A 21,743-nucleotide genomic window follows, 5' to 3' on the forward strand; every position below is an offset into this window, starting at 1 on the left:
TACTGTATGGGGCCATGGCTCAACAGGACTTGAAACATTACACACTTCACTATCAACAAGGAAATAAACCACACCACCTGCAAAATGGAGGATTTATTTGTTATTCTTTACCTTGAATTATTTGGCCCATCATACAGGTTTTGTGATGGGCTCTGAGGAGCTCTGAAACAAAGAGTCAGATAGTCACCAGGTGACTTTTCAGGTTCCACAACAGGGAGAGTTTTGGAGGCGTGGGACAGGCTGGCTGGTAGGGCCAGGTTGAGTTGAGGAATGTCAGTACGTAACAGGGTGGTGTAGAGAGAGGGACGGAGGGAGGGCGCCTATCAGAGGAGGGACAAAGAGCAAGAAAGGGAGAGAGAGTCATAAATGCAATAATTACAGCTTAGGCAGAAAAAAGTGACGCACTCTGCTGATTCAACAGGCTGCCTGCGTAGCTAACAACACTGCTGTCACACTGACAGCCAACAAAACAATTCTCTCTCTCTCTCAGTTGTTGTTTGGATTTACTTTTCACCAGATCTTTTGATTTTTCAGTCATGGATTTGCTCTTGGATTCTGGCTGATTATGACTTTCTCCCATTTTTCTCAAAGTCAAACAGAATTTCCCTGACTTTTTTATGAAAGTAACAGCAATCATTTGCCATGTCTGTGACTGCCCTGTTCAGGGGCAAGTTGTGGCAGAAATCACAAGATGCCGCGGTGAAGCATCCACCACCTGTGGCTCAACCCAGCCGCGAAGATGACGAAGATGAAGATGACACAAAATCGGGGTTCAGCAGGGATACTTGCCGCAGGAACTCTCGCTTTTATCGGTCCATGAGGAAGAAGAGGATCCCATCTGAGCATCCTGACAGTAAGAAAACATGATCTGAATTTTCACACCGTTTTTTCAACTGTAACTCAAATTTGTGGAACTTTTCTCAACTTTTGTGGTCCTGAAGGGTTTGGTTTTCGGCCCAATTCTAACCAGTTTGCCCCTAATGATGAATGCTTTGACAGGCTCCATTGGAGAGCATCACAGCATACTGTATGTTAAGAACTCAGTTCTGTCTTTACTCCGGGAATGGAGTGATTGTACAGTATACTGTATACAGTACATTGTTGTTCTACAGATTGTTGTCATCTGGCACATCATTCAAATGCATTTGACTGGAACAAAGGCTTGGTGCTCCTATCCCTCGATTCAAATAGAACCTGAGAAACTAGTTTTGATTGAACTTCACCATTGTCTGTAATGACAGTGCTTTCATTTCTAAAGGTCATGATTTCAAGCTAAAACCAATTGAAGTTTGTATGTTGAAATAAAGCAACCAATTAGGTTGACATCAGTGTCTGAAATCATTTGGAAAGTAGTTATATTTGCCAATTTGAGATCAATACTCAACAGCCTTCAGGAAGCAGAATCACATCATCTGAATAAAAGTGATACTTAATGTGCCAAAAGTGATTATTAATGGTCCAAAACAAAGGTATTGTCCTGTGCATAGTCATCTAAAGGAATGCACCATATTCACAGAGCCACACCAAATGCAACAATAAAGTGTTCAGGCTTAGACTTTGCCCGGCATCTCGGAGAGGCCTCAAAGGGAGGGATTGAAGAGATTACTTAATACATAACCAGTCAGCATCAGCCTTACAAATAAAATAAAGTACATTCCAGTCATAAAAAAGTGAGGCCTGATAACAAAAAGTCCCAGAAATCCAGCCACATGATAATCCTTTGACATGGAACAAGGAAACTAAACCTGGTAATGCATTTTCAGAGGCAGTCTCCATTCCTAATGCTACATTAGGAGCATTAGGAATGGAGACTTTTGTTCATTGAATTACATTTCCTGAAGTTATCTCCAGGTATTAATTCGACCAAACTGTTATACGAATAGTACAGAATTGTGGAATGAGTAATTGCAGCAGAGAAAAGACTGATCCTTAAAAATCATCACCATCAGAATACTTTGTTTATTCCTGGGGAGATTCGGTTGTGTGACATTTGCTCCATATTATAATTAAATAAGATCAAATAGAATTAAAATATTTATACAAATATAAGAAGTTAAGTACAATTTACAATAAAAGATACAAATAAATAAAAAAGTAAGATAGTAAGAATGTTTGGGGGGGGGGTGGGTTAGTTGTACTTCAAAAGAACAGGTTAGTCAGTGTTTTCAGAAGAAAACAGGATTCATGAATAGTGTCTGGCAACAACAAAACTCAAGGTACAGTAAACGTCATTTTTAACTGCTGTCACACCCCGAAGAGTTACTTTTTCAAGTCTCATCAAGTCTTCTTGTATTTTTAGTGGCTTTGCCAGTGATGAATAATCAGGCTTGCAGTTTTTCCCACATTAAACTGCATGTTTTGCAGTATGCATGATGTGAAGTAGACTTTTGCCAACTCCACATGTCTAAACCCATCACATAGAGTCATTTCATGATAGAATTCAAAGGTCACTGAGAAAGGGAACGTCTTCTGTAATGAGACACAATTAGAAAATGTTGTGTGTTATTAGAGGGATTTCTATCCAACCGTGTTGTATGCTTTTTATTAGACTCTGTCCTGAAGCATTGATGAGATGGTTTGAAATCAGTTCGAACTAGATTTAGAGCAGTGACAAGAAGTGCATAGGGACTGTGTCTTTACATAATTAGTACAAAGTGATTACAACACAAACAGCCTGTGAAGTGTTGAAACTATTATCCAGCTTTATCAGATTATTTTACCAACTCCGATTGCTTCCTTGTGGCCCTGTAAGAAATGTCCCATGGCCCTGGGTTTGGAAAGGTATACAGTATTTAATTATATGCTTTTATACATTAAAATACAGGCAGTTTATATATAGACTGTTGAACAGACATTGTATTTTTCTTATATTTCTTTCTTGTAATTTATTACGGGCTGCTTGATTTACACATCAGTGTATCCTCAGTGCTTTTAGTGTTTTATTTTGTTAACTCCGTCTTTTATCAACTTTTTCAGAGGTTTTTCAAATAGAACTAGATACTGCATTTATGTGTCACACATGGGCATGTTCAAGTCAAAGTTAAACACACACACCCACTTACAGTTGGATTGCCACTAGCCTGCAGCACTAAACAGGTGTAAAAACCACAAAAACACTGGCACATCATTAGCTGATTGCACAATTTGAATATGGTTGAACCTGACGCAAGTTTTTTCCTTGTCATAGGCTGAAAACAATTTATAGTACTTTTGGTATCGGGATGAGGGGAATACAGCGGCATTTACAGACGAGCCGTGCTAGAACATGTTAAATATGTTTATTGTACCCATATTAATGGCATTAAGTTTGCATTACAACTTCTAAAGCATACGTTTCTTTGTAATACTTAGATCAAATAATCTTCCAGTAAAGCTTAATGGTTACTGTGTGTGTGTGTGTGTGTGTGTGTGTGTGTGTGTGTGTGTGTGTGTGTGTGTGTGTGTGTGTGTGTGTGTGTGTGTGTGTGTGTGTGTGTGTGTGTGTGTGTGTGTGTGTGTGTGTGTGTGTGTGTGTGTGTGTGTTTATAACAGGTGATAGAAAACGAAGAAATAATGATTCTCACTGTTTTTCCTGATATACTACTTTTCATAGTGTAGTTTATACCCATTAATACAGTTCATACTTTATGTGTTTTTTATTTTTTATACCTGCCATATTTATATTATTATATCATACCCATATATCACACTGCACTTTACTACTTCTTTTGCACTCTTGGTTAGACGCTAAAGGCATTTGCAATGACAATAAAGTTAAATCTCATCTAATCGAAATACTTTTATTTTTACTTCCCTTTTTCCAGATCCTCATTTGGACCACAGTCCGTCTAGCAGAGCGGGGCTCTCCCCCCCTAATGTTCTCCCACCCAGCAAATCACCTTTTTTGCCCAGGGCTAGACGGTGAGTCCTCATGCCTCCAATGCCCAACCCTAACACTGAACACAAAAACGCCCGTAAAACAAACATGCACGCACAGGGCTTGTTTAAACTCTGCACACACTCCACTTTTTATACATACTACTTACTCTACGTATCGGGTCTCGATCAGCACACAAGGCTATCCAGTTTGAAGGTCAACTCATTGAGACAGACAGCCGTCTCCTAATGAATTCAGTTTTGAGCTGAAGACTGTGGTCACAGGAAGCAGAATGCTGAAGGTTCAAGACCCAGTACTGTTTTCTTATTTCAAAACAAGCATATATCTATAAGTCAACAAGGATACTGCAGTCTGGCTTGTGGTTTTGAAGACTCAACAATAGGCAGCTTGATCTGAAGACTGAGATATGAAATATAACACATCATTACATTTTATGACAGTATTTCGCTGACGCTTTTATCCAAAGCAACTTACATACACTTCAATAACCACATTCATGCCTATTGGAGCAATATGGGGTTAAGTCTCTTGCTCAAGTACACTTCGACATGTTATGTTCAGGGGCTGTGGACCGAACCACTTAACATCTGAATTGTAGGCCTGCCATGCTGAACAAACAGAGAACAGGTTATAGACATGAGTCTCTCACTCACTTCAATGTTTTCTTTTATCCATCTGCCGATAAGAGAAGGAGTCTGAGGTGAGGGAACAGAGGTCTAGCTTCTGAGTTCTCAATGTGACCATGAAGGAAATGCTAACCTTGTCCTCTCTGCTTTTTGGCATTTCAGTATGGGTGGCAAGCTTATATAGAGAACAATTTGTTACAATGTTGACCCAAGATGGTCTTAGTCTGATGGGAAAGAACAATCACGTTACTTTCAGTCTGTTATTCAGTGAATGTTTAACTACAACTTATCAAGTCAAACTGTTCTGAGTTTATCACTGGGAGAAACGTAACGTTTTATAACACCTGGGGTTACAGTAGAGATTGCGACGGTGAACAAAAGGCAATAACTCTACCAGTTTAAGGGAATAACATACTTATAGATTATACATGGTAGGGGTTTGTCTGATTTCCGCTCTTTAAATTGGCAGTGATGCATGCACTTGGTTCAACTTCCTACAAGTTGCCAACGATAACTGGATTCCTCCAATAAACCCCTATCTGACCTTCCTGACAGAAAGTACATGTTACAAAAAAAAGGCTAAAAGGTCAATAAACAACGTTTCATAACTTTCACTCACGCCTCACAGCCTTCGTTCAGCAGATAGAGCTGGCTCAGGAGTAATTACTTGACCTGTGAGGAACTTGGTCCCATAACACAGTATCGCTGTTCCAATATGATCATCTTAAAGGAAGTGAAGGTCCTCCCTAACCGTTTTTTGGTCAAAGCTCCTGATGTAGTGTTCATTAAGATCCAAGGATAACTGCTAGATGTATTGTGCCAGCAAGATATGGCTCAATATCTTGATCATTTTTGTGTCCTTGGGTGAAAAACTTAAACCATAATTTGGGCGAGAAACCCTAAATTGCTCCGGTAGGCATGTAGTCTATATGGTATTCAAGTGTATGTAAGACATTTTGGACAAAAGCGTAAAGGGCTGTCAACCGATTAACATATTTAATCGGGATTAAGCGCATTACTGTACACATTTGTTATACATGCAAATTATTATCAGTCTTTTTTTATCTGTTTGAAATGTACCTTAAAGGGATATTTCCAAGTTTGTAATACTCTCATCACCATGGGAGTGGACAAACAGTGCACTGAAAAAACTGAAACGTTGATACTAAATGTATTATGTCAACAGATATCACATAACTGTATTAGGTTAGTTGAAAACAATAATATTAAGTTTAAATAAAACATATCTGGTTCAACTTAATATTATGGCTTTCAACCAACCTAATACAGTTATGTGAATTTTCATTTACATAATACATTTTATTAAAGTCAACGGTTCAGTTTTTTCAGTGTAGTTGGATGCGATGCAAATGATTTCATGCAGACCCTAGTCCTCCACAAAAAGCTGTAGCCACCCATTATCGATCACTGTTTAAAGTTTGTTGCTTGTGGAATAGTCCATGTGTCTATATGTCACAAGATATCCAGAGTGATCTGCTTTTGGCGAGGGGGGGGGGGAGGGGGCCTCTCTGCATGAGCTGTATGGCTGGCCATCAAGTGGTTTTAAGACTTGATGTACCCCAGTAAGGGCCTTTTCTTTTTCCATGTGAGGTATGATTCTGCTTGCCATACACAACATGTCTACTGCTCCATTGCTTCCTGGTTTCCCAAACTTCAGGGCAGGCAGAGGGTCATAATCATAGATTATGTGCATCAAAAAAAATGGGTGGCATTAAAAAGGAATTTGTGTTTACTCGTTATTATGGCGTTCACTTTTACAGCCCTAGTAATAATTACAGTATTAACATACAATTTTTGAACTAGAAATGCTTCCTTTTAAGGATCCAACCAATGAGTTAAGAAACTGAATGTCAAATACAGGCTGGCTGAAGGTTGCTGCACAAAAGCAATGCACTCAACTTTAAACAACTAGACATACAACTGTGAAAAACACATGAAATAGGTAGAGCTACTACAGTTTTTACGTAGATAGGGCTGCTATAAATGTGATTCTAAAGTGTGTGTTTCTGCCTTCAAATGTAGCCCTCAGATTTCGCCGCAGCTCCATAATTCCAGGACTCCGTTGCCAAGCAATGGGGAGGCCAGCAGCAGACATGCTCTGTACGGAAACGATGCTGTGGATAAGAGAAGCGGAGTGGGAGGAGGGAGGAGTTTGGACATATCTGCTGCCTCCAACAGCAAGCATCAAGGTTTTACACAAGACATGATCCCTTACCGGACTCACGACATTCATAGCGGAGACATAAAACAGCTGTCTGAGAAAACAGCTGCAGCGTGCACGGTGCAGGAGGTCATAGGGAAGACCATGAACTCACCACGGACCAGCGTCGAGGGAGCAGACCCGGAGAACGCCAAGTTCAGGTCAGATCTAACGACTAGAAACAGAGAGGGGTAGAGGATGGAAATGGAAAGGATTGTTTTTTATAAAGATTCAACTGTGGGGTTCTGCTCCTGATCAGAAATACACTTTGTATTTTTGTTTGAGAGCAACACAATGACAAAGACAATGTGAGAAAATAGGTGATGGAGAGATTGGGCTGTGACTCATTGTGTGGTTGAGTGTTTTTATTTTCCATCCAATATTGCAAAGAGGAATCTTGATGCCTGGCTGTCTGTGTGCTGGAATGCACCAACAGCACTGCATCATTTTCACATTTGTTTTGTATTTGCACTTTAGCAAATGATATGGTAACAAGGCATTTATAATACATTGGAATACAGTAAACTAAAATACATTTAATAGCTAAACAAATATCCAGAAATCAGAAAAAGAAAACAAACTAAGAAACAATAAGAACAGTAATGTATAGTTTTGAATTTGTATCGTTTTTTTTTTCTTTATTTGCATTTTAAGAAATGACCGTATATGGAAACAAGGCATTCATAACAAAATGAAATTCAGTCAATACTGAAATACAATACATAACTAAATAAAATCCATGCATCAGAAAAAGAGAAAGAAAGCTGAAAAAACAAACTGATGAACAATCATTTAGGATATGGTAAACAGATAACGGATACATTATTAATTCCGATTATTTTTGTCACACCTAACTGGAAGGTAATTTGTTTGGTAGCATCACTTTTTTTTTCCTTTTCAGGTTACCCAGCAATGGAGAAGGCCCCCAGACAATCTGCCACAGCCTCAACATCGTCAAAAACATTGGTGAGGAAAGACACATATAGATATATATATATTCCACCCACTTTATCACCTCTCTCTTTTATTTGTGAATTTATTATAGGACTAAGACTGAACATTGGTAAATCACACACACACACACACACCTGTACACGTGCAAACACAACTCTCTAATAGACAACTTGAGCTGTGTCTATCAGGGACTCGTTCAGCAAGGTTTAGTGCCTCTCTGAACTGATAGCCGGCTCTGTTGACAGACTACTCACCATTGTGTTGTTCGCTGTGTACACAGGATAATGGTTATTTGCAGAGATTTGTACAAATGTACTCAAGACGGCAGCTTACCCGCACGAGTAGTATGGTAAACAAATCAAAATCTCAACAAACAGTTTTGGTTTACAGATATATTTTACAGATACTGTTCATATCTATGCGCATTTCACTCTCTCTTATGTAAGTCTTAGTCCAGTTCTACGCCCACCAAAGCAATCCGCAGTATATGACTGAGGGAGATTATGCAACAGGCCCGTGTTGTTCAAAGTCACCTTGCCTCTTCATATACACATTGCCAATGTTCCCTGAAATAGAGAAGCTGTTCTTATCTGCAAGTGTTTTACTTGCAGTTGAATAAACTAAAGCAAATCTAAAATCACATGTTGCCACACATGCATTGAAATATGAAGTTGCAGAATGTATTATAAACATTCTTCTCCACAAAATGCAATGCTAGCAACATTACTGACTTTTTGAGCCGTCACTAAGCTTGTGTCCTTCTGGTTTTGTCTGTTAGCCTCGGGTAGTTTCTGTTAGCTAGCTAGTACTATGGATTCAAACAGCTCACTATGAATGTTTTAGAGATGGATAAAGAAGTGTACATTTGTAAGGAGGTTAAATGACGGGACATCACACCTCATTTAGCTCAGACACATTTTGAAATAGATGATCTTTGGTCGAAAGTCACCTATAACATTTACCTAATTTATTGCATATTGCAGTGAAACATTGGCTTGATTTCTACACTGAAAAATGTCAAGTGCAATATTATACAAATGTGTCAGTATCATAAACGTTTGTTTGCCACAGTACAATGGAATACAATGGAAAAAACTCATTGCTTTTTGTCGAGCGATCCCTTGTGATGCTAACTCCTGGGTGCGCCTACAAAAAACCTTATTTGCAGTGGACACAAACGATCACCGAACCATCTGATGATTGCTTTGTATTTATCGAAGCGGATATTTAAATATATATAAACATGTAACTTTTCACCCACCTATGCAATATTTATTTTGGATGAATACTATAATTACAAACAATCCGCTTGTTTAGCTTGCAATATTAAGTCCATTTATGGTAAACTATTAAGAAATATTGTATGCATAAAAGCCACACTTCTGTTATGATATTATGTTGTTATAAGCCCATTGCAGAACACTTATATCATCACATTATTACCAGTCGCCATGACAGAACAGTCAAAATCCACCTGTTGGTAACAGAAAAAAAGTGTGGATTTGTTGGTACTTTAAATCTTAGTACAGTAGTTCTGAAGTAATACATATCATACAATTCCTCCTTAGTAATTATATTTATCATTATTTTACAGTTTGAAGCCAGTGGCTCTTCTGCTATTTCGAGTGGTAATCCAGCCGAATTGTAACCTGACGCCTGACTCATTGTCATTTGTTTCTCCAGGCTTCCTATACCAGGAATACCGGGACACGTCCAAGCAGCAGGAGATCGAGCAGCGGCGGCAGCTTGAGAACCTTTCTCCCCAGGTCTCTGCAGGGACTGTGGTGGAAGGGTCCGGTGTGGTCCCCCCCCCAGTGTTACAGCTCCAGCTGAGGAACAGGGCTCGCTCACTGAGCCTGTGGCAGAACCTGGACGTGGTGCAGGCCAGCGGTCTGCTCACCCAGCTACTGCAGAAAGAAATCATAATGCAAGAGGTGAGCAAATAGGGAACAGGGTTATATGGATAGGTACAAACGTTGATTTTGAATACTGTGGTCAAGAGTGAGCATACAGGCATTCATTTTAGTATTTGGTCATTAACTAAAGCATTGGACGGAATAAAATGTTGACCTGACCCTTCATGAGGGGAATTGTCCCTACCCAATAGCATGGCAATCCATCTAACAGTTGTCGGGACATTTCACCTCACTAAAAATACAAACCTCATGGTGGAGCTGGAGGAAAACATTATGGAAAGTCACATCCTCTGGAGACCAAGAATGTCTGCACACAATTCTGTGACATTATTAAATTAGTATTTCACAGGCTGAGTTGAGTCTTTAAAATCATAAGGAGCATCCTCTAGCGGCCATGCAGGTTTTTACCAAATCTGAAGGCAATCCATCACCTACATGATGAGATGTTTCACTATAACACAAACATGTCATCCTCAATGTGGCACTAGAGGAACAAATAAAGTGGACTTCATGATCTGGGGACCATGAATGTCATCAAATGTCCATTTAATAGTTGCTGAGATGTGTCAGTCTGGATAGAATTGGTGGAAAGACGGGCGACAGACTGACATTGCCAAACATAGAGCCAAGATGCTAGCATGGCTAAACGTGATAATTACAAGAGAAACAAACACATGGACTGGCAGATGCCTTGCTCCCAAATAACAGTGCAATACATCTTTATGAATATTCATGTAAACAGATTGAGAACCCCCATGGATTACCTCAACACATAAGTACCATATTAAACACCCATCATTAATATCTGGTAGTTTCTCAATGAAAATCAGTAAAATGAAAAGAAAACAACAACATCCTTCTTTATCAGAATGTCATCATATCAATTGTTCACTTGGTTAGTATTAATGTGGCCTTATGATTTTTCTTTTCTGTCTAGGCCATGTTTGAGCTTGTAACTTCAGAAGCATCGTACTACAAGAGTTTGGAGGTTTTAGAGGCTCACTTCCTGCGTAACCCAGTTTTAATCAACTCTCTCAGCCAATCTGACATGCATTTCCTGTTCTCCAACATCGAGGAAGTCATGAAAGCCAGTGAAAGGTAGGACATGGTCTTGATTCAAATGAGTTTGATATATGAAGTCTGACGAAACATCAAACACTAACCCAGATTACAAACGTTGGCTTCCTATTCGACGATAACCGTCTCTTAATATCTTCAGGTTCCTGATGGATCTTGAGCACCGAATGGAGAAGTCCATTTTGATCTCTGATGTGTGTGACATTGTTTTCTTCCATGCTGTGGAACACTTCAATGTCTTCATCAAATACGTCATCAACCAAGTGTACCAGGAGAAGAACTACAGGCGCCTTTTGTGAGTACCCAGTTAATTATTAGTTACAAAGTGGACCAAGCCTTCCTTATAAACTTCCAATGAGTTGGGTAGCAGTTTCTTGGTGGTTTTGACCGATATATTGTATTTTTTTAAATATTGGACAGTATTTTTCTCTTTTGAAAACAGAAAATAATAATAACTGAAGGGCTCTGCTCAAAACAATACTGTGGCCTTTTTTATTACTGATGAGGAATACATGACTAGAGTAATTGAGAGAAAGAATAATAGGCGTCTGTATTTGTATAACAGGTTTGTTTTTGATCATAAGAAATGTGATGTTAAGGGTGTGGTGACTATAATGCGTATGTCCCTCTTCATCAACCACACATACCTGAGTGAGAGTTCAGCGTTCCCACGCGCTGCAGTGGAACCAAATGGACCTCTGCCAGTTACTGGAAGAAACTCTGACACCTGTTGGTTAGGGTTTTTCAGGGTTTACATTTTTAATATGAACATTAAACAGCCTGTGACTCGTTAATGATCTAAAATCTTGGAGATTCATCTGTTTACATGTTTCAAGCACATTCAGAAGGGTTTTTTATAGGCGTGCGATGGCAATTGTGTTGGCATAAGGAGTGGCAAGCCTACTTACTTGTCACATAGAGTCACATGAGTGGCGTGGCTGCAATGTAGAAATATTAGTTGTATCAGAACTGTGCAGAAACCCCATGACTCATTTTGTTTTGATGCTTGAGAAGAAAAGAGCTTTTTCCCTCCCTCTCAATTTGTAAAGCATGGTCCTTCCTCATACAGAATGGTAGATTCCAGCAATCCAGGACAGATTATTTCCAGACTGCATGACTTAAAGCAAAGATGATTAGCTCCTTTACTTCACATTTACTATTAGAGGTAAGGGAGCAACCCTTTTTTTACTTAAGGGAGCACATGCTTACCTAATGCATATTTAAGTGGTTCAACTAAAAAGGTAAAACAAAAATGCAATTAGCAGGTTACAATGAGTGTTGTTGTGTTGGAGGTAGTTAAATGGGACATTTGTTTGACTATTTTGGTTTTGAAATATTGGGCAGTCCCCAATGGAACAGAAGTATAAACAATATTATGATAAGGATGCCTAGATATCAGCTTGATTTACACAAACATATACATATATATTTACACACATATACACACACACACATGTACACAAAAATATACACACTCATAAACATACACACACATTTACACACAGATATACAAAGAGGAGAAAGAGTGTGTGAGTTTGTAATGCAGCTGTATTTTAAAGAAAGCATTGTGTTGTCTTAACCTGACTGCAGAGAGGGAAACCAGGCGTTCCGGGATGCCATGGCTGCTCTGGAGAACCACCCCTGTGTCAGGGGCCTGTCCTTCACCTCCTTCCTAATCCTTCCCTTCCAGAGGATCACACGGCTCAAAATGCTTGTACAGGTGAGTGTTCTAACAGCAGTTCAAACTTTATACAAAGAGAAACTAAAAACTAAAATTGCAAGATTCAGCCGTGAGTTTGGATAAATTCTAACACGTTATGTTGCAGTAATAAATAAATGGTTTGGTGCCACTGCTGAAATGTTTTGTTTTCTTAATGTGACTTTGTTTCTCACACAGAATATCCTTAAAAAAGCAGAGGAGAACTCAGAGAGGGAGGCAAATGCTATAAAAGCACATCAGCAACTGGAGCAGGTGAGCATCAGAGTTAATAGGATCATGTCAACATGATGATATGCCTATCATTACTATAATGTGACTCAATATAAAGATATAATAACATAACTGTCACTGTGTTGACATATGTATTTCCGCACTGCAGGGGCTTATCAATTACGCGCAAGCATACATTCCCTGTATATTCCTTGTGTCATTAGAGGCATCATTTGCATTGTTTATTAATAATAATAATAGCTTGGATTTATATAGCGCCTTTCATGAGACCACAGGGACAAAACAAACATAACAAAAACAATTTCAGTCAGACAACCAGTCAGACAGACAAAACAACAAATAGATTAGGGGCCAAAGGCCTTAGTAAACAGATGGGTCTTGAGGGCCCTATTGAGATGAAGTTAACCACGACTTGTGCTTGGTTGTGTTTTCTGTCCAAACCATAGCTCTACATAGCGCTCCTTATTCAGCTTGTGTTTACTGTGAGCCAATGAGATATTAGCAAAGAAAAGCAAGCTTGATTTTAGAGAAGTGACAAAGGTTTTAAAAAAATAATTCTACTAGTTAGAATTCCTATTTACACCCACTTGTGCAACATCAGTCATTTACTGGGCTCACTTGTAAGTGGAGTCAGCACTTGAATAAAAGCAGGTTATACTGCAGTTTGCATAACCCTAAAGGCTCAGACTAGCACTTGTAAAACAAACAAAGCACACTAGAGTTAACAAGGACAGATGAGAGAGAAAGATTCCTAAGAAGAGATCCAAGCCAATCGGCTAGATTAGATGTCGCTGCAGGGGGACCCATGGTTCCCCTCAACAAAAACACGCCAGTTTGCTAACTTGCTCCAAAATGATGGAACAAGCTCTCCATTGATATCAGGACAGCAGGATGTGTACACATCGTCCATGTCTGATAACCCACTTGTTTCCGTTACACCTTGGCCAGTATAAAATCTCGTTTCTGTACGTCGCACTTGAAAGTTTTGGCTAAGTTAAAGCCAATGCAGTAGCGCTTACAATGGTTTATTGAAAACTGACATTCTTACAGGATTCTAGTTTTTTTTAGGTTTTATTCTTCACGGTTGACTACACTCATTGTAGGTATAGCCTTGGAAAAAGATTGTAAGCTAAATTAAGTTTAATGAGATTTAAAAATAAAAAAGGGACATTATTACATATTATTGATATTTGCCATGTCAAACATGTTTGATTCTACATTACATACATTACATATAATTTAGCTGACGCTTCTTCCAAAGCGACTTACAATTAGTGAAAAAATCATAAAGAATCAAACTCCGAACAACAAGGAAAGTGCAGATATATTCACTTCAAACATGATCATACCATAGAAAGTGCTGGCAAATTTTTTAAAAGGCCTAACTTAACTCAACAAGTGTTCATGTCCATTATGGACAATAAGAATAATAACAAGGCTGAAAAACTACCTAATTTCATTGAATATGAATGATGCAATCAACAAGATCTCACCTTGTCAGAATTCTTCTTCTTTGCATACTTCTATTTTCTATCAGCTGCCTTTTACACTCTGTGTTCAATAGATAGCTCAGACTATTAACTGTAAATATCATGCCAAAGCATCAACGTTGAAATAAAAAATGAATGAGACACAATATAAGGTCTAGAGCAGCGGTTCCCAACCTTTTTCAACTCAGGGCCCACTTAAGAATCAAAAAATGTTTTGCGGCCCACATTCAACTATAAACAATACGGAGGCTAAATAAAGTTCTGATTGGTCAATTCAGAACATGTGACACATTGTTAATCCAGTGGAACAGACCAGCTGTCAAGGACTGTATTGACCGTTGCTAAGGAGGATCAAGAAAGAGAAAAGAAAAGAGGTTAAAATAAAAAACAATCTTAATAATGAAAATGTTTCCACTCAAATCATAATGTTTTGCAAATTATTTGGCGGCAAATATTGAATTTACATTTACACCCTTTAATATTTTATTTGGCCTTTTAGATGAAGACCGCACAATTAATAAATATAACTATTCTTCTGGCTAAAATACATATTTTTAAAAGTCAATCAAGGAGTAATCTTAATTTAAGGTGTTTGAAGAGTAGATTAAAAATACAATTTCTTTTGGAAAAAATGATTGCCACAAAAAATCAAGGGGTGGCTTTTAAAAAAAAAAATTAAATTAAAAGATTAAAAATTACAATTATTTGGCGGCCCACTTGCAATGCCTTCGCGGACCACTAGGGAGCCGCAGCCCACAGGTTGGGAACCGCTGATCAAGAGAAAGGGAAAACCATAGCATACTGTATGATGCTCTAAGGTTATGCATTCATGCTGTATATTTTATCTTTTTCAGATCGTGAAAGAGTGTAATGAAGGGGTGAGAAAAATGAGTCGCACTGAGGAGCTTATCAGCATTGAGAAAACACTGGACTTCAAAATCAAGGTAATCCAAGTTTTAGTGAATGGAAAGTTCCAATACAGGAAGTAGTTGAACCACAACACACACATGATTGAGGGAATTTAACGTTCATCATTTAGGACATTTCTTGTTCAAAATAAATAGAAAAGAAAACCTGACTCTTTGCATATTAATAAGAAATATTGGCATTGGTCATAACTCAACGGTTCTTCCAATATGACAGGCTGGTAGGGATGGGCCTGGGGACCTCAGAGTAAAAAGCCAATAATTTATCAATACACCTGTTTGGCTATTAGTGAACTGTTAGTATTACGCATTTCCTAAGACTTGGTGAATTATTGTAAACGTATCTTCTGGCTGAGACAAACCAGAGATATCTGCAGTTAACCTTATTTCAAACCCCAATTGTTTTGTCCTTTGCAGTCTGTGCCCATCATTTCCCACTCGCGCTGGTTGCTAAAGAAAGGTGAAGTGCAGCTCATGGCTGGACCTAAGAGCACTCGGACCATGCGGAGTCGTAAGCTCTACCAACCAGTATACTTGTTCCTTTTTAACAATCTGCTACTGGTCACCAAGCCAAGCTCAAGGTAAGATTTGGTTATGAATTCTCACTGTGAAACACTAAGTTGCCAGTTCATTAGGAACCGTTAGCCAAAACTAATACAGTCAAACAAAGAGTCCTAAAAAGCCTCCTCCCTCCATGAAGTTTTCAACGTTTGGTTTCAATAGCAAGGACCACGCCATAACAATGTAATTTAAAGATTGTTCTACCAGATGGTACACAGAATGAGACATGAGACAAGGTTGCACAATTTTAAATGGGAAGGGATGAGATAGAAAAAATAGGTCAAATGATGAGGAAAAGGAGGGATGAAGGATTGATGGGTGGAACGATGAAGGGAGTTGAATAGGAAGGGATGAGATCAAGACAAGTTGAATTGGAAGGGATGAGATGTGATGGGTATAAAGGATGAAGGGATGAGGCGATAGCAGAGGGATGGATAAAAAGACTCAGGGGGAAAAGGATGAAGGGGTTCCTGGAGGGATGAAGGGGTGGATGGGTGGTACGATGAAGGGATGTGTGTGAGAATGAAGATATGAAGGGTGGGAGGGCAGAAGCAATGTAAGGGATGAATGGATGAAGTGATAGAGGTTTTCACAAGTTGAATAGGAAGGGATGAGATGCGATGGGTATGAAGGATGAAGGGATGAGGGGATAGGGGAGGGACGGATAAAAAGACTTGGGGGTGAAAGGATGAAGGGGTTCCTGGAGGGATGAAGGGATGAAGGGATACATGGATAAATGGATGAAGGGATGAAGGAGTCAATACCTAGAATGAGACATCAGAGAAGTAAGCACAAGCTGGTTAGGGATGGGAAGACATGGGTAGAGACAATGAAGGGATGAAACATTGAGGGATTAAGGATCAATGAATGAAGGGGTCAATGGGTGGAGGAATAAAGGGATGTGGATGAAGGGATGAAGGGTGGGACACATGAATGGGTTGATAGGTGGAGGGATTGAGGGATGTAGCTAAGGATGGGTGGGGTTGAGGCATGGCCCTGCTGCTGAACCTAAATTAACCAATTAATTACATTTTCGTTAGAAGTGTTCGTTAGAAGAACTTAATGATTTATCATAAAGGATGTAGTGCCATCCTTTATCATTGTAAATGTTTGTCCTCCACATGACAAACATATTTTACAATTTAATTCCACAGCACCATAATCTTAGTAAATGTTTGTTTACATTGAACAAATTTTAATTCAATCAACTTGTTTGTCAGTGGGGAAAAGTTCCAGGTTCTGGACTCATGCACTCGGTCCATGTTGAGGACTGAAGATCTCGAAGACCAGGGCCAGCTCTTGGCCAATGTCTTTAATCTTAAACTGCTGGAGAACCAAGAGGAGCGTCCAGTCAGCTACATGCTGAAGACCGCTAGCATGTGAGTATCTGAAGCAGAATCACCAAGCAGTTATGAATGTAAAAAATACACACAGGAGGCCTATATGATAACTGTGCCGTTCGACTATGCTTTTGGCACAAAGAACTAAGGCTTTCGTGATAAAATGTGGAAAGTTCAAGGGTCAATTTTGTGTGGAAAAGTCTACACCTCTGTAGACATAGTACAGGTGTAAAGTTGAGGTGGGGAAAATCAATTTGAATACAAAGCCTACACAAACATCTGAAGAACTGTAATACATCAGTAAGGCAAGGCAAGGCCATTTTATTTACATAGCACCTTTCAACACAAGGCAATTCAAAGTGAGTTACAAAAATGAAAGACATTAAGAGCATTAAGAAATATTGCAGCTGAAACACATTATAAAATGGCATTCAAAAACAGTCATGAAAAAGCAAGTAAAAGATAATAAAATATACATAACAAATACATGAATAAATGCAGTGTTAGATATGAGTAAACTACAATGAATACATTTATAGAGATAGAGACATTTTAACACAATAGGCGCTTTCACACCGGAGTACTTTTCCCAAGAACGAGGCCGATAGTTCTTGGGATTTTTGTTTCACACCAAAAAGATCTGGAACTAGAACCTAGTTCATGCGAACCTTTTCACCCCCAGATAGTCCCTGCTAGAGAGGTGGTACTTTCCTGGGGAGGAAAAGGTTCCAACTTCTGATTGGCTGGGCAAATTGCAAACCACGCCCCGTAAAACTCTGAAAAGTTTTGTGAAGCCGCCATTTTATTTGCTCGCATTAGCATTTTTAGCATTAGCATTAGCCCAGCGCACCAACGGAGAGAGACTAACTTATGGCAACACAAAAGAAAACATGGGAGCGGTGGAGTGATGAGGAGGTGTCGGCGTTCTGGCGATTTACTCGGAAGGCTTCAGTAGAAGCTGCTGGGAGTCCCAGCAGCTTCTACTGAAGCCAGTCCCCAACTCCGGGGACTTCCAGCCGGGGACTTCGGGTGGCAGTATATGCCATGAAGTTGTTTGCGGCCTGCCAGTAAACCCAAAGCAGATGAAGAAGAAGTGACGTCAGCGGCTTCATTTGCGTAATCCTCCCTCAGGGACTTATTCCGCTGTGAACGCGACCTACTAGGACAGTTCCGGGACTAAAGAGTTCGGTGGGACTAAGTACTGGGAACTAAGTACGGCAAAGTACTTGGTGTAAAAGCGGCTATTATTTAAAAAGACAACCAGTACATAACTAACTTGAAATTATTTTGATATTGTCATTATTAACACGATCGTATTAAATAAAATAAATATTAATAAAAAATACCTGCATAATATGTCATGTACAGGTAAGACTTAAGACTTACTGAAAATTCTAAGAATCAGCTTTATCGACACCATCTTCACCTCCTTCGCTCTAACTGTCTTCACGTCAGTTGTATATAATTTGTGCACACTATCGCTCTGCACTTAAATGTTAGTACATCTGACTGATACAATATGATTGTCCACTTTCATATTCATATAGGAAATCAGAGGATATATATGTGTGTTGATAAGAATGACCTCACTGTTGTTTTTTAGTTTTATGGGGTTTGGTAACCAAAGAAAAAATATAGAATATGATGGATGTGGATTTGTATAGAACCCTTTGGTCTAACTTGTTGGCCCTACATGGAGAACAATAAACATACCAAATAACAACTAGGATTATAAATGCTTAGCCTTAAACTGGTTTCTCATGAACTACATCCTGTACACAGGAGTGACAAGCTTCGATGGATGTGTACCCTCACTCCTAACCGGCGCACACGCTTTATGTCTACTAGTGCCCACCAACCAGGTAAAACAGAAGATCATTCCCGACATTGTGGACAGTCCTCAACATGCAGATATGTTGATATAAACTCAAACTATCTCTATTTTTCAGACTCTCCCCAGGTGCAGTGCATTCAGTCATACTCATCCCAGGAACCAGATGAACTCTCCATTGAGATGGCTGATGTCTTGAACCTCCTAGAGAGAACAAACGATGGTGTGTAAAGGCACAAATCCACTTTATATCCCATTTGAGACTTTTGCTTGTATTTCTGAGTGAATCTTTTGTTTTATGTAATCCAGGCTGGATGATGGGTGAAAGGCTCCATGATGGAGAAAGGGGCTGGTTCCCTAGTCGAGTTGTAGAGGAGATCCAGAGCAAGGAGCTCCGGGCTCAAAACCTGAGAGAGGCCTTCAGGATCCAGCAAGCCCAGGAAGGTGGAGGAGCAGCGCAAACTGGAGCCAGAAGTGGTATAAGGGCGGGGAGACGCACCGGAAGGGTCTCCAACCATTCCAATTCTTGAATTGATCAAATGGGGGGAAAGCAATGAAGTCAACCAGTAAAGCGGGAAGAATGTCACAGTTGAAGGCTAAATGCACTAAAAGAAACAATCAGGATACATGTGACTTAAATCCCTTAAATGTCCCCTTGTTCTTTTGATTTTACTTGATGGTTTTAAAAATCCAAATGATCAAAGCGCTTGGGTCGATAACCGTGTACAAGCCATGCTGCATGTCTAATATAAACGTGTGCTACAGGTGTTATTCAGCCCCACACACTGGAGTGTAATGCATGAAGCAAAGCTCTGTATTTGGTAAGGAGCTACGTGTGGAGATGGAAAGAATCCCTGCAGGTCTTGCAAAAGTACTGTAATCATCCCTCAGCTTCATGGGCAAGTTTAACAATTTTAAATGTGTTCATTTCATTGTAAAAAACATCTTTGCACTCTGGATTCTACCCCAAAACACAAACCTTCAAATGTACGATTGCCCAAAGAACTCAATGCACTGCAACTTAAGAAAAACACATGCGATTAAAACACAACACAATGCAATACAAAAACATGCTGCAAAATTCTAAAACAAAACACAATACATAAAGTGCATTGAGTTTTCAGGGCCACCGTAAAAATTTCACATGAAAAAAAGCATTGTATGGATATTACAAATTATTATTTAAAAGAGAGTCAGCTGAAGTGATACTCCACCCAAAACCCTTTATGAATACGAAACACTGGCTACAGCCAGACATGATGCTGGCTATGAATTTTTCAGGGTGGAGCAGGATGGATCCAAAGTCATAGGAAACTTAGAACAGATACAAGGTTTGGTCAAGACAAGGCAGAACAGAACCGAAAACCAGCCTTAAATACAACCACAACTAATCAGGGGATACATTGCAGGTGTACCAAAGGTCACGTGATTGCAGGGCTAATGGTGAACAGATGGAACTAATATGGCAGACGGGAAAACACCCAAAGACAGGAAGTAAAAACAGACAAGACACAGGGGAATACAAAATGTTTCAAAATAAAATAGGAAACAGATAAACAATAGCAGATTGATTCAAAGCCGTTAAGACAGCCGCTACTAGAGTTCAGAAAATTATAGGAATCTGTGATTTCAACTGGTAACGAAAGGACCTCGAGATGAGAACTGAATCGTGCAAACAAAAACACATGCCAAATAGATTGCTAATACAAACACCACTGCAAGAAATGTATTTTATTAGTTACCATTAGGTTAAAAGAAAGTGCATTTGATATTTAAAATACTATCAGACAACAACATGTATATAACTGTATCAGGTCAGCATGTCCGATTGTCAGAACACATACCCCCTCACAAAACAAACTCCTAACGTATAATCTACTCACCAAATGGCCTTTGAACAAACCTTGGGCTTTTCAGAATCCTTAATGACGGTCGTAAATCAGGTGTTCTCAGTTTGATATAATTCATGTCACGGTTCATAATTTGTCTAAACTTTAAAAAGCTTTGTCCACAGTGCGCATATTCTTCATTTGTAGGAGACTTTATGGAAGCCTTTACATTTTGGCTTAGTTTGGTATAAAAGGCTTTTCCAGCATTCTGCTGCCTGAAGCACTTAGCTTGAACACTAAAATCAAATCATCAAATAGACAAAAGACAATGGAAAACAGTATGTCCCAGTAACCACCAAGTATGATACAGAAAGAGAAGTGAAGAAGAGAAGAGCTGCTATTATACATTGCACATGGACCCCTACTTGTTATAAGATAAGATAGCACACAGTTCTTGTAATCTTCTACCTGGCATAAACCCACGCTAGGCTTCTGTCATAGAAGAAACTGCACACTAAAGATTATTTGATTTCAGTGTTTTATATTCAAAATATTCATTTTGTGTGGAATATCACTTGGAAATTGCCAACACAACGGGAGCACATACATGTGCAAGGGATAAATCCTGTAATAGCAATGTAATGCCAAAAACCTGCAATATGTCATAACTGTACAGAATGTATCAACCCTATAAACAACTATGGATCAGCATGATTGTAAAGCCCTATGTGTCTTTAAATATGGCTTGTGTACAGTAAAGCAAACATGTGATGTTCAAGCGTATGATTACTAAATAATTGTTATTTCATTTTGTAAGATGTAAATTATTGTTCATAAAAAAGCATTAATCAGAAATGTGCCTGTCTTGCTGATGTAAATGTACTGATTTAATTATTATATAATTCATTATATTGTATTTTGGTTGTTGTATTTTCTCCAGTGTGGAATATACAAATTCATATGCACGGCTGTTCTTTTTCTCTTTAAGTTCTTTGGAAATAGAGCAGACATACATGCGACGTGTCAATAATGCTAGCAAGAAGCTTCATGATAGCACCGGTATATTTTTAGCAACTGAATGTGTTTATTAAGTGCGTCACTTCTAACTGATCTATAGGGGCTACCTCATCACTTTAATCAAGTT

The 21,743-nt window shown here is 39.0% G+C and overlaps 1 protein-coding gene across 2 annotated transcripts; it reads left to right on the forward strand.

Annotated features, from left to right (window-relative positions):
* Nucleotides 1-326: 326 nt before the first annotated feature.
* On the forward strand, nt 327-21,454 carry ngef (neuronal guanine nucleotide exchange factor). Of its 2 annotated transcripts, XM_034115863.1 has the most exons (15): nt 327-853; nt 3,804-3,900; nt 6,547-6,885; nt 7,626-7,690; nt 9,362-9,612; nt 10,532-10,692; nt 10,814-10,966; nt 12,262-12,391; nt 12,569-12,643; nt 14,967-15,056; nt 15,456-15,619; nt 16,820-16,978; nt 18,722-18,801; nt 18,889-18,993; nt 19,080-21,454. In XM_034115863.1, exons 1-15 carry the CDS (start codon nt 643-645, stop codon nt 19,298-19,300), a joined length of 2,301 nt encoding a protein of 766 aa, XP_033971754.1. In that variant the 5' UTR covers nt 327-642; the 3' UTR covers nt 19,301-21,454. The 2 variants fall into 2 exon arrangements, with proteins under 2 accessions (XP_033971754.1, XP_033971755.1); XM_034115864.1 differs by lacking the exon at nt 3,804-3,900 and having other exon boundaries at nt 767-853.
* Nucleotides 21,455-21,743: the final 289 nt, after the last annotated feature.

The sequence above is a fragment of the Trematomus bernacchii genome, unplaced genomic scaffold (assembly GCF_902827165.1).
Source record: "Trematomus bernacchii unplaced genomic scaffold, fTreBer1.1, whole genome shotgun sequence".
NCBI classification, from domain to species: Eukaryota; Metazoa; Chordata; class Actinopteri; order Perciformes; family Nototheniidae; genus Trematomus; species Trematomus bernacchii.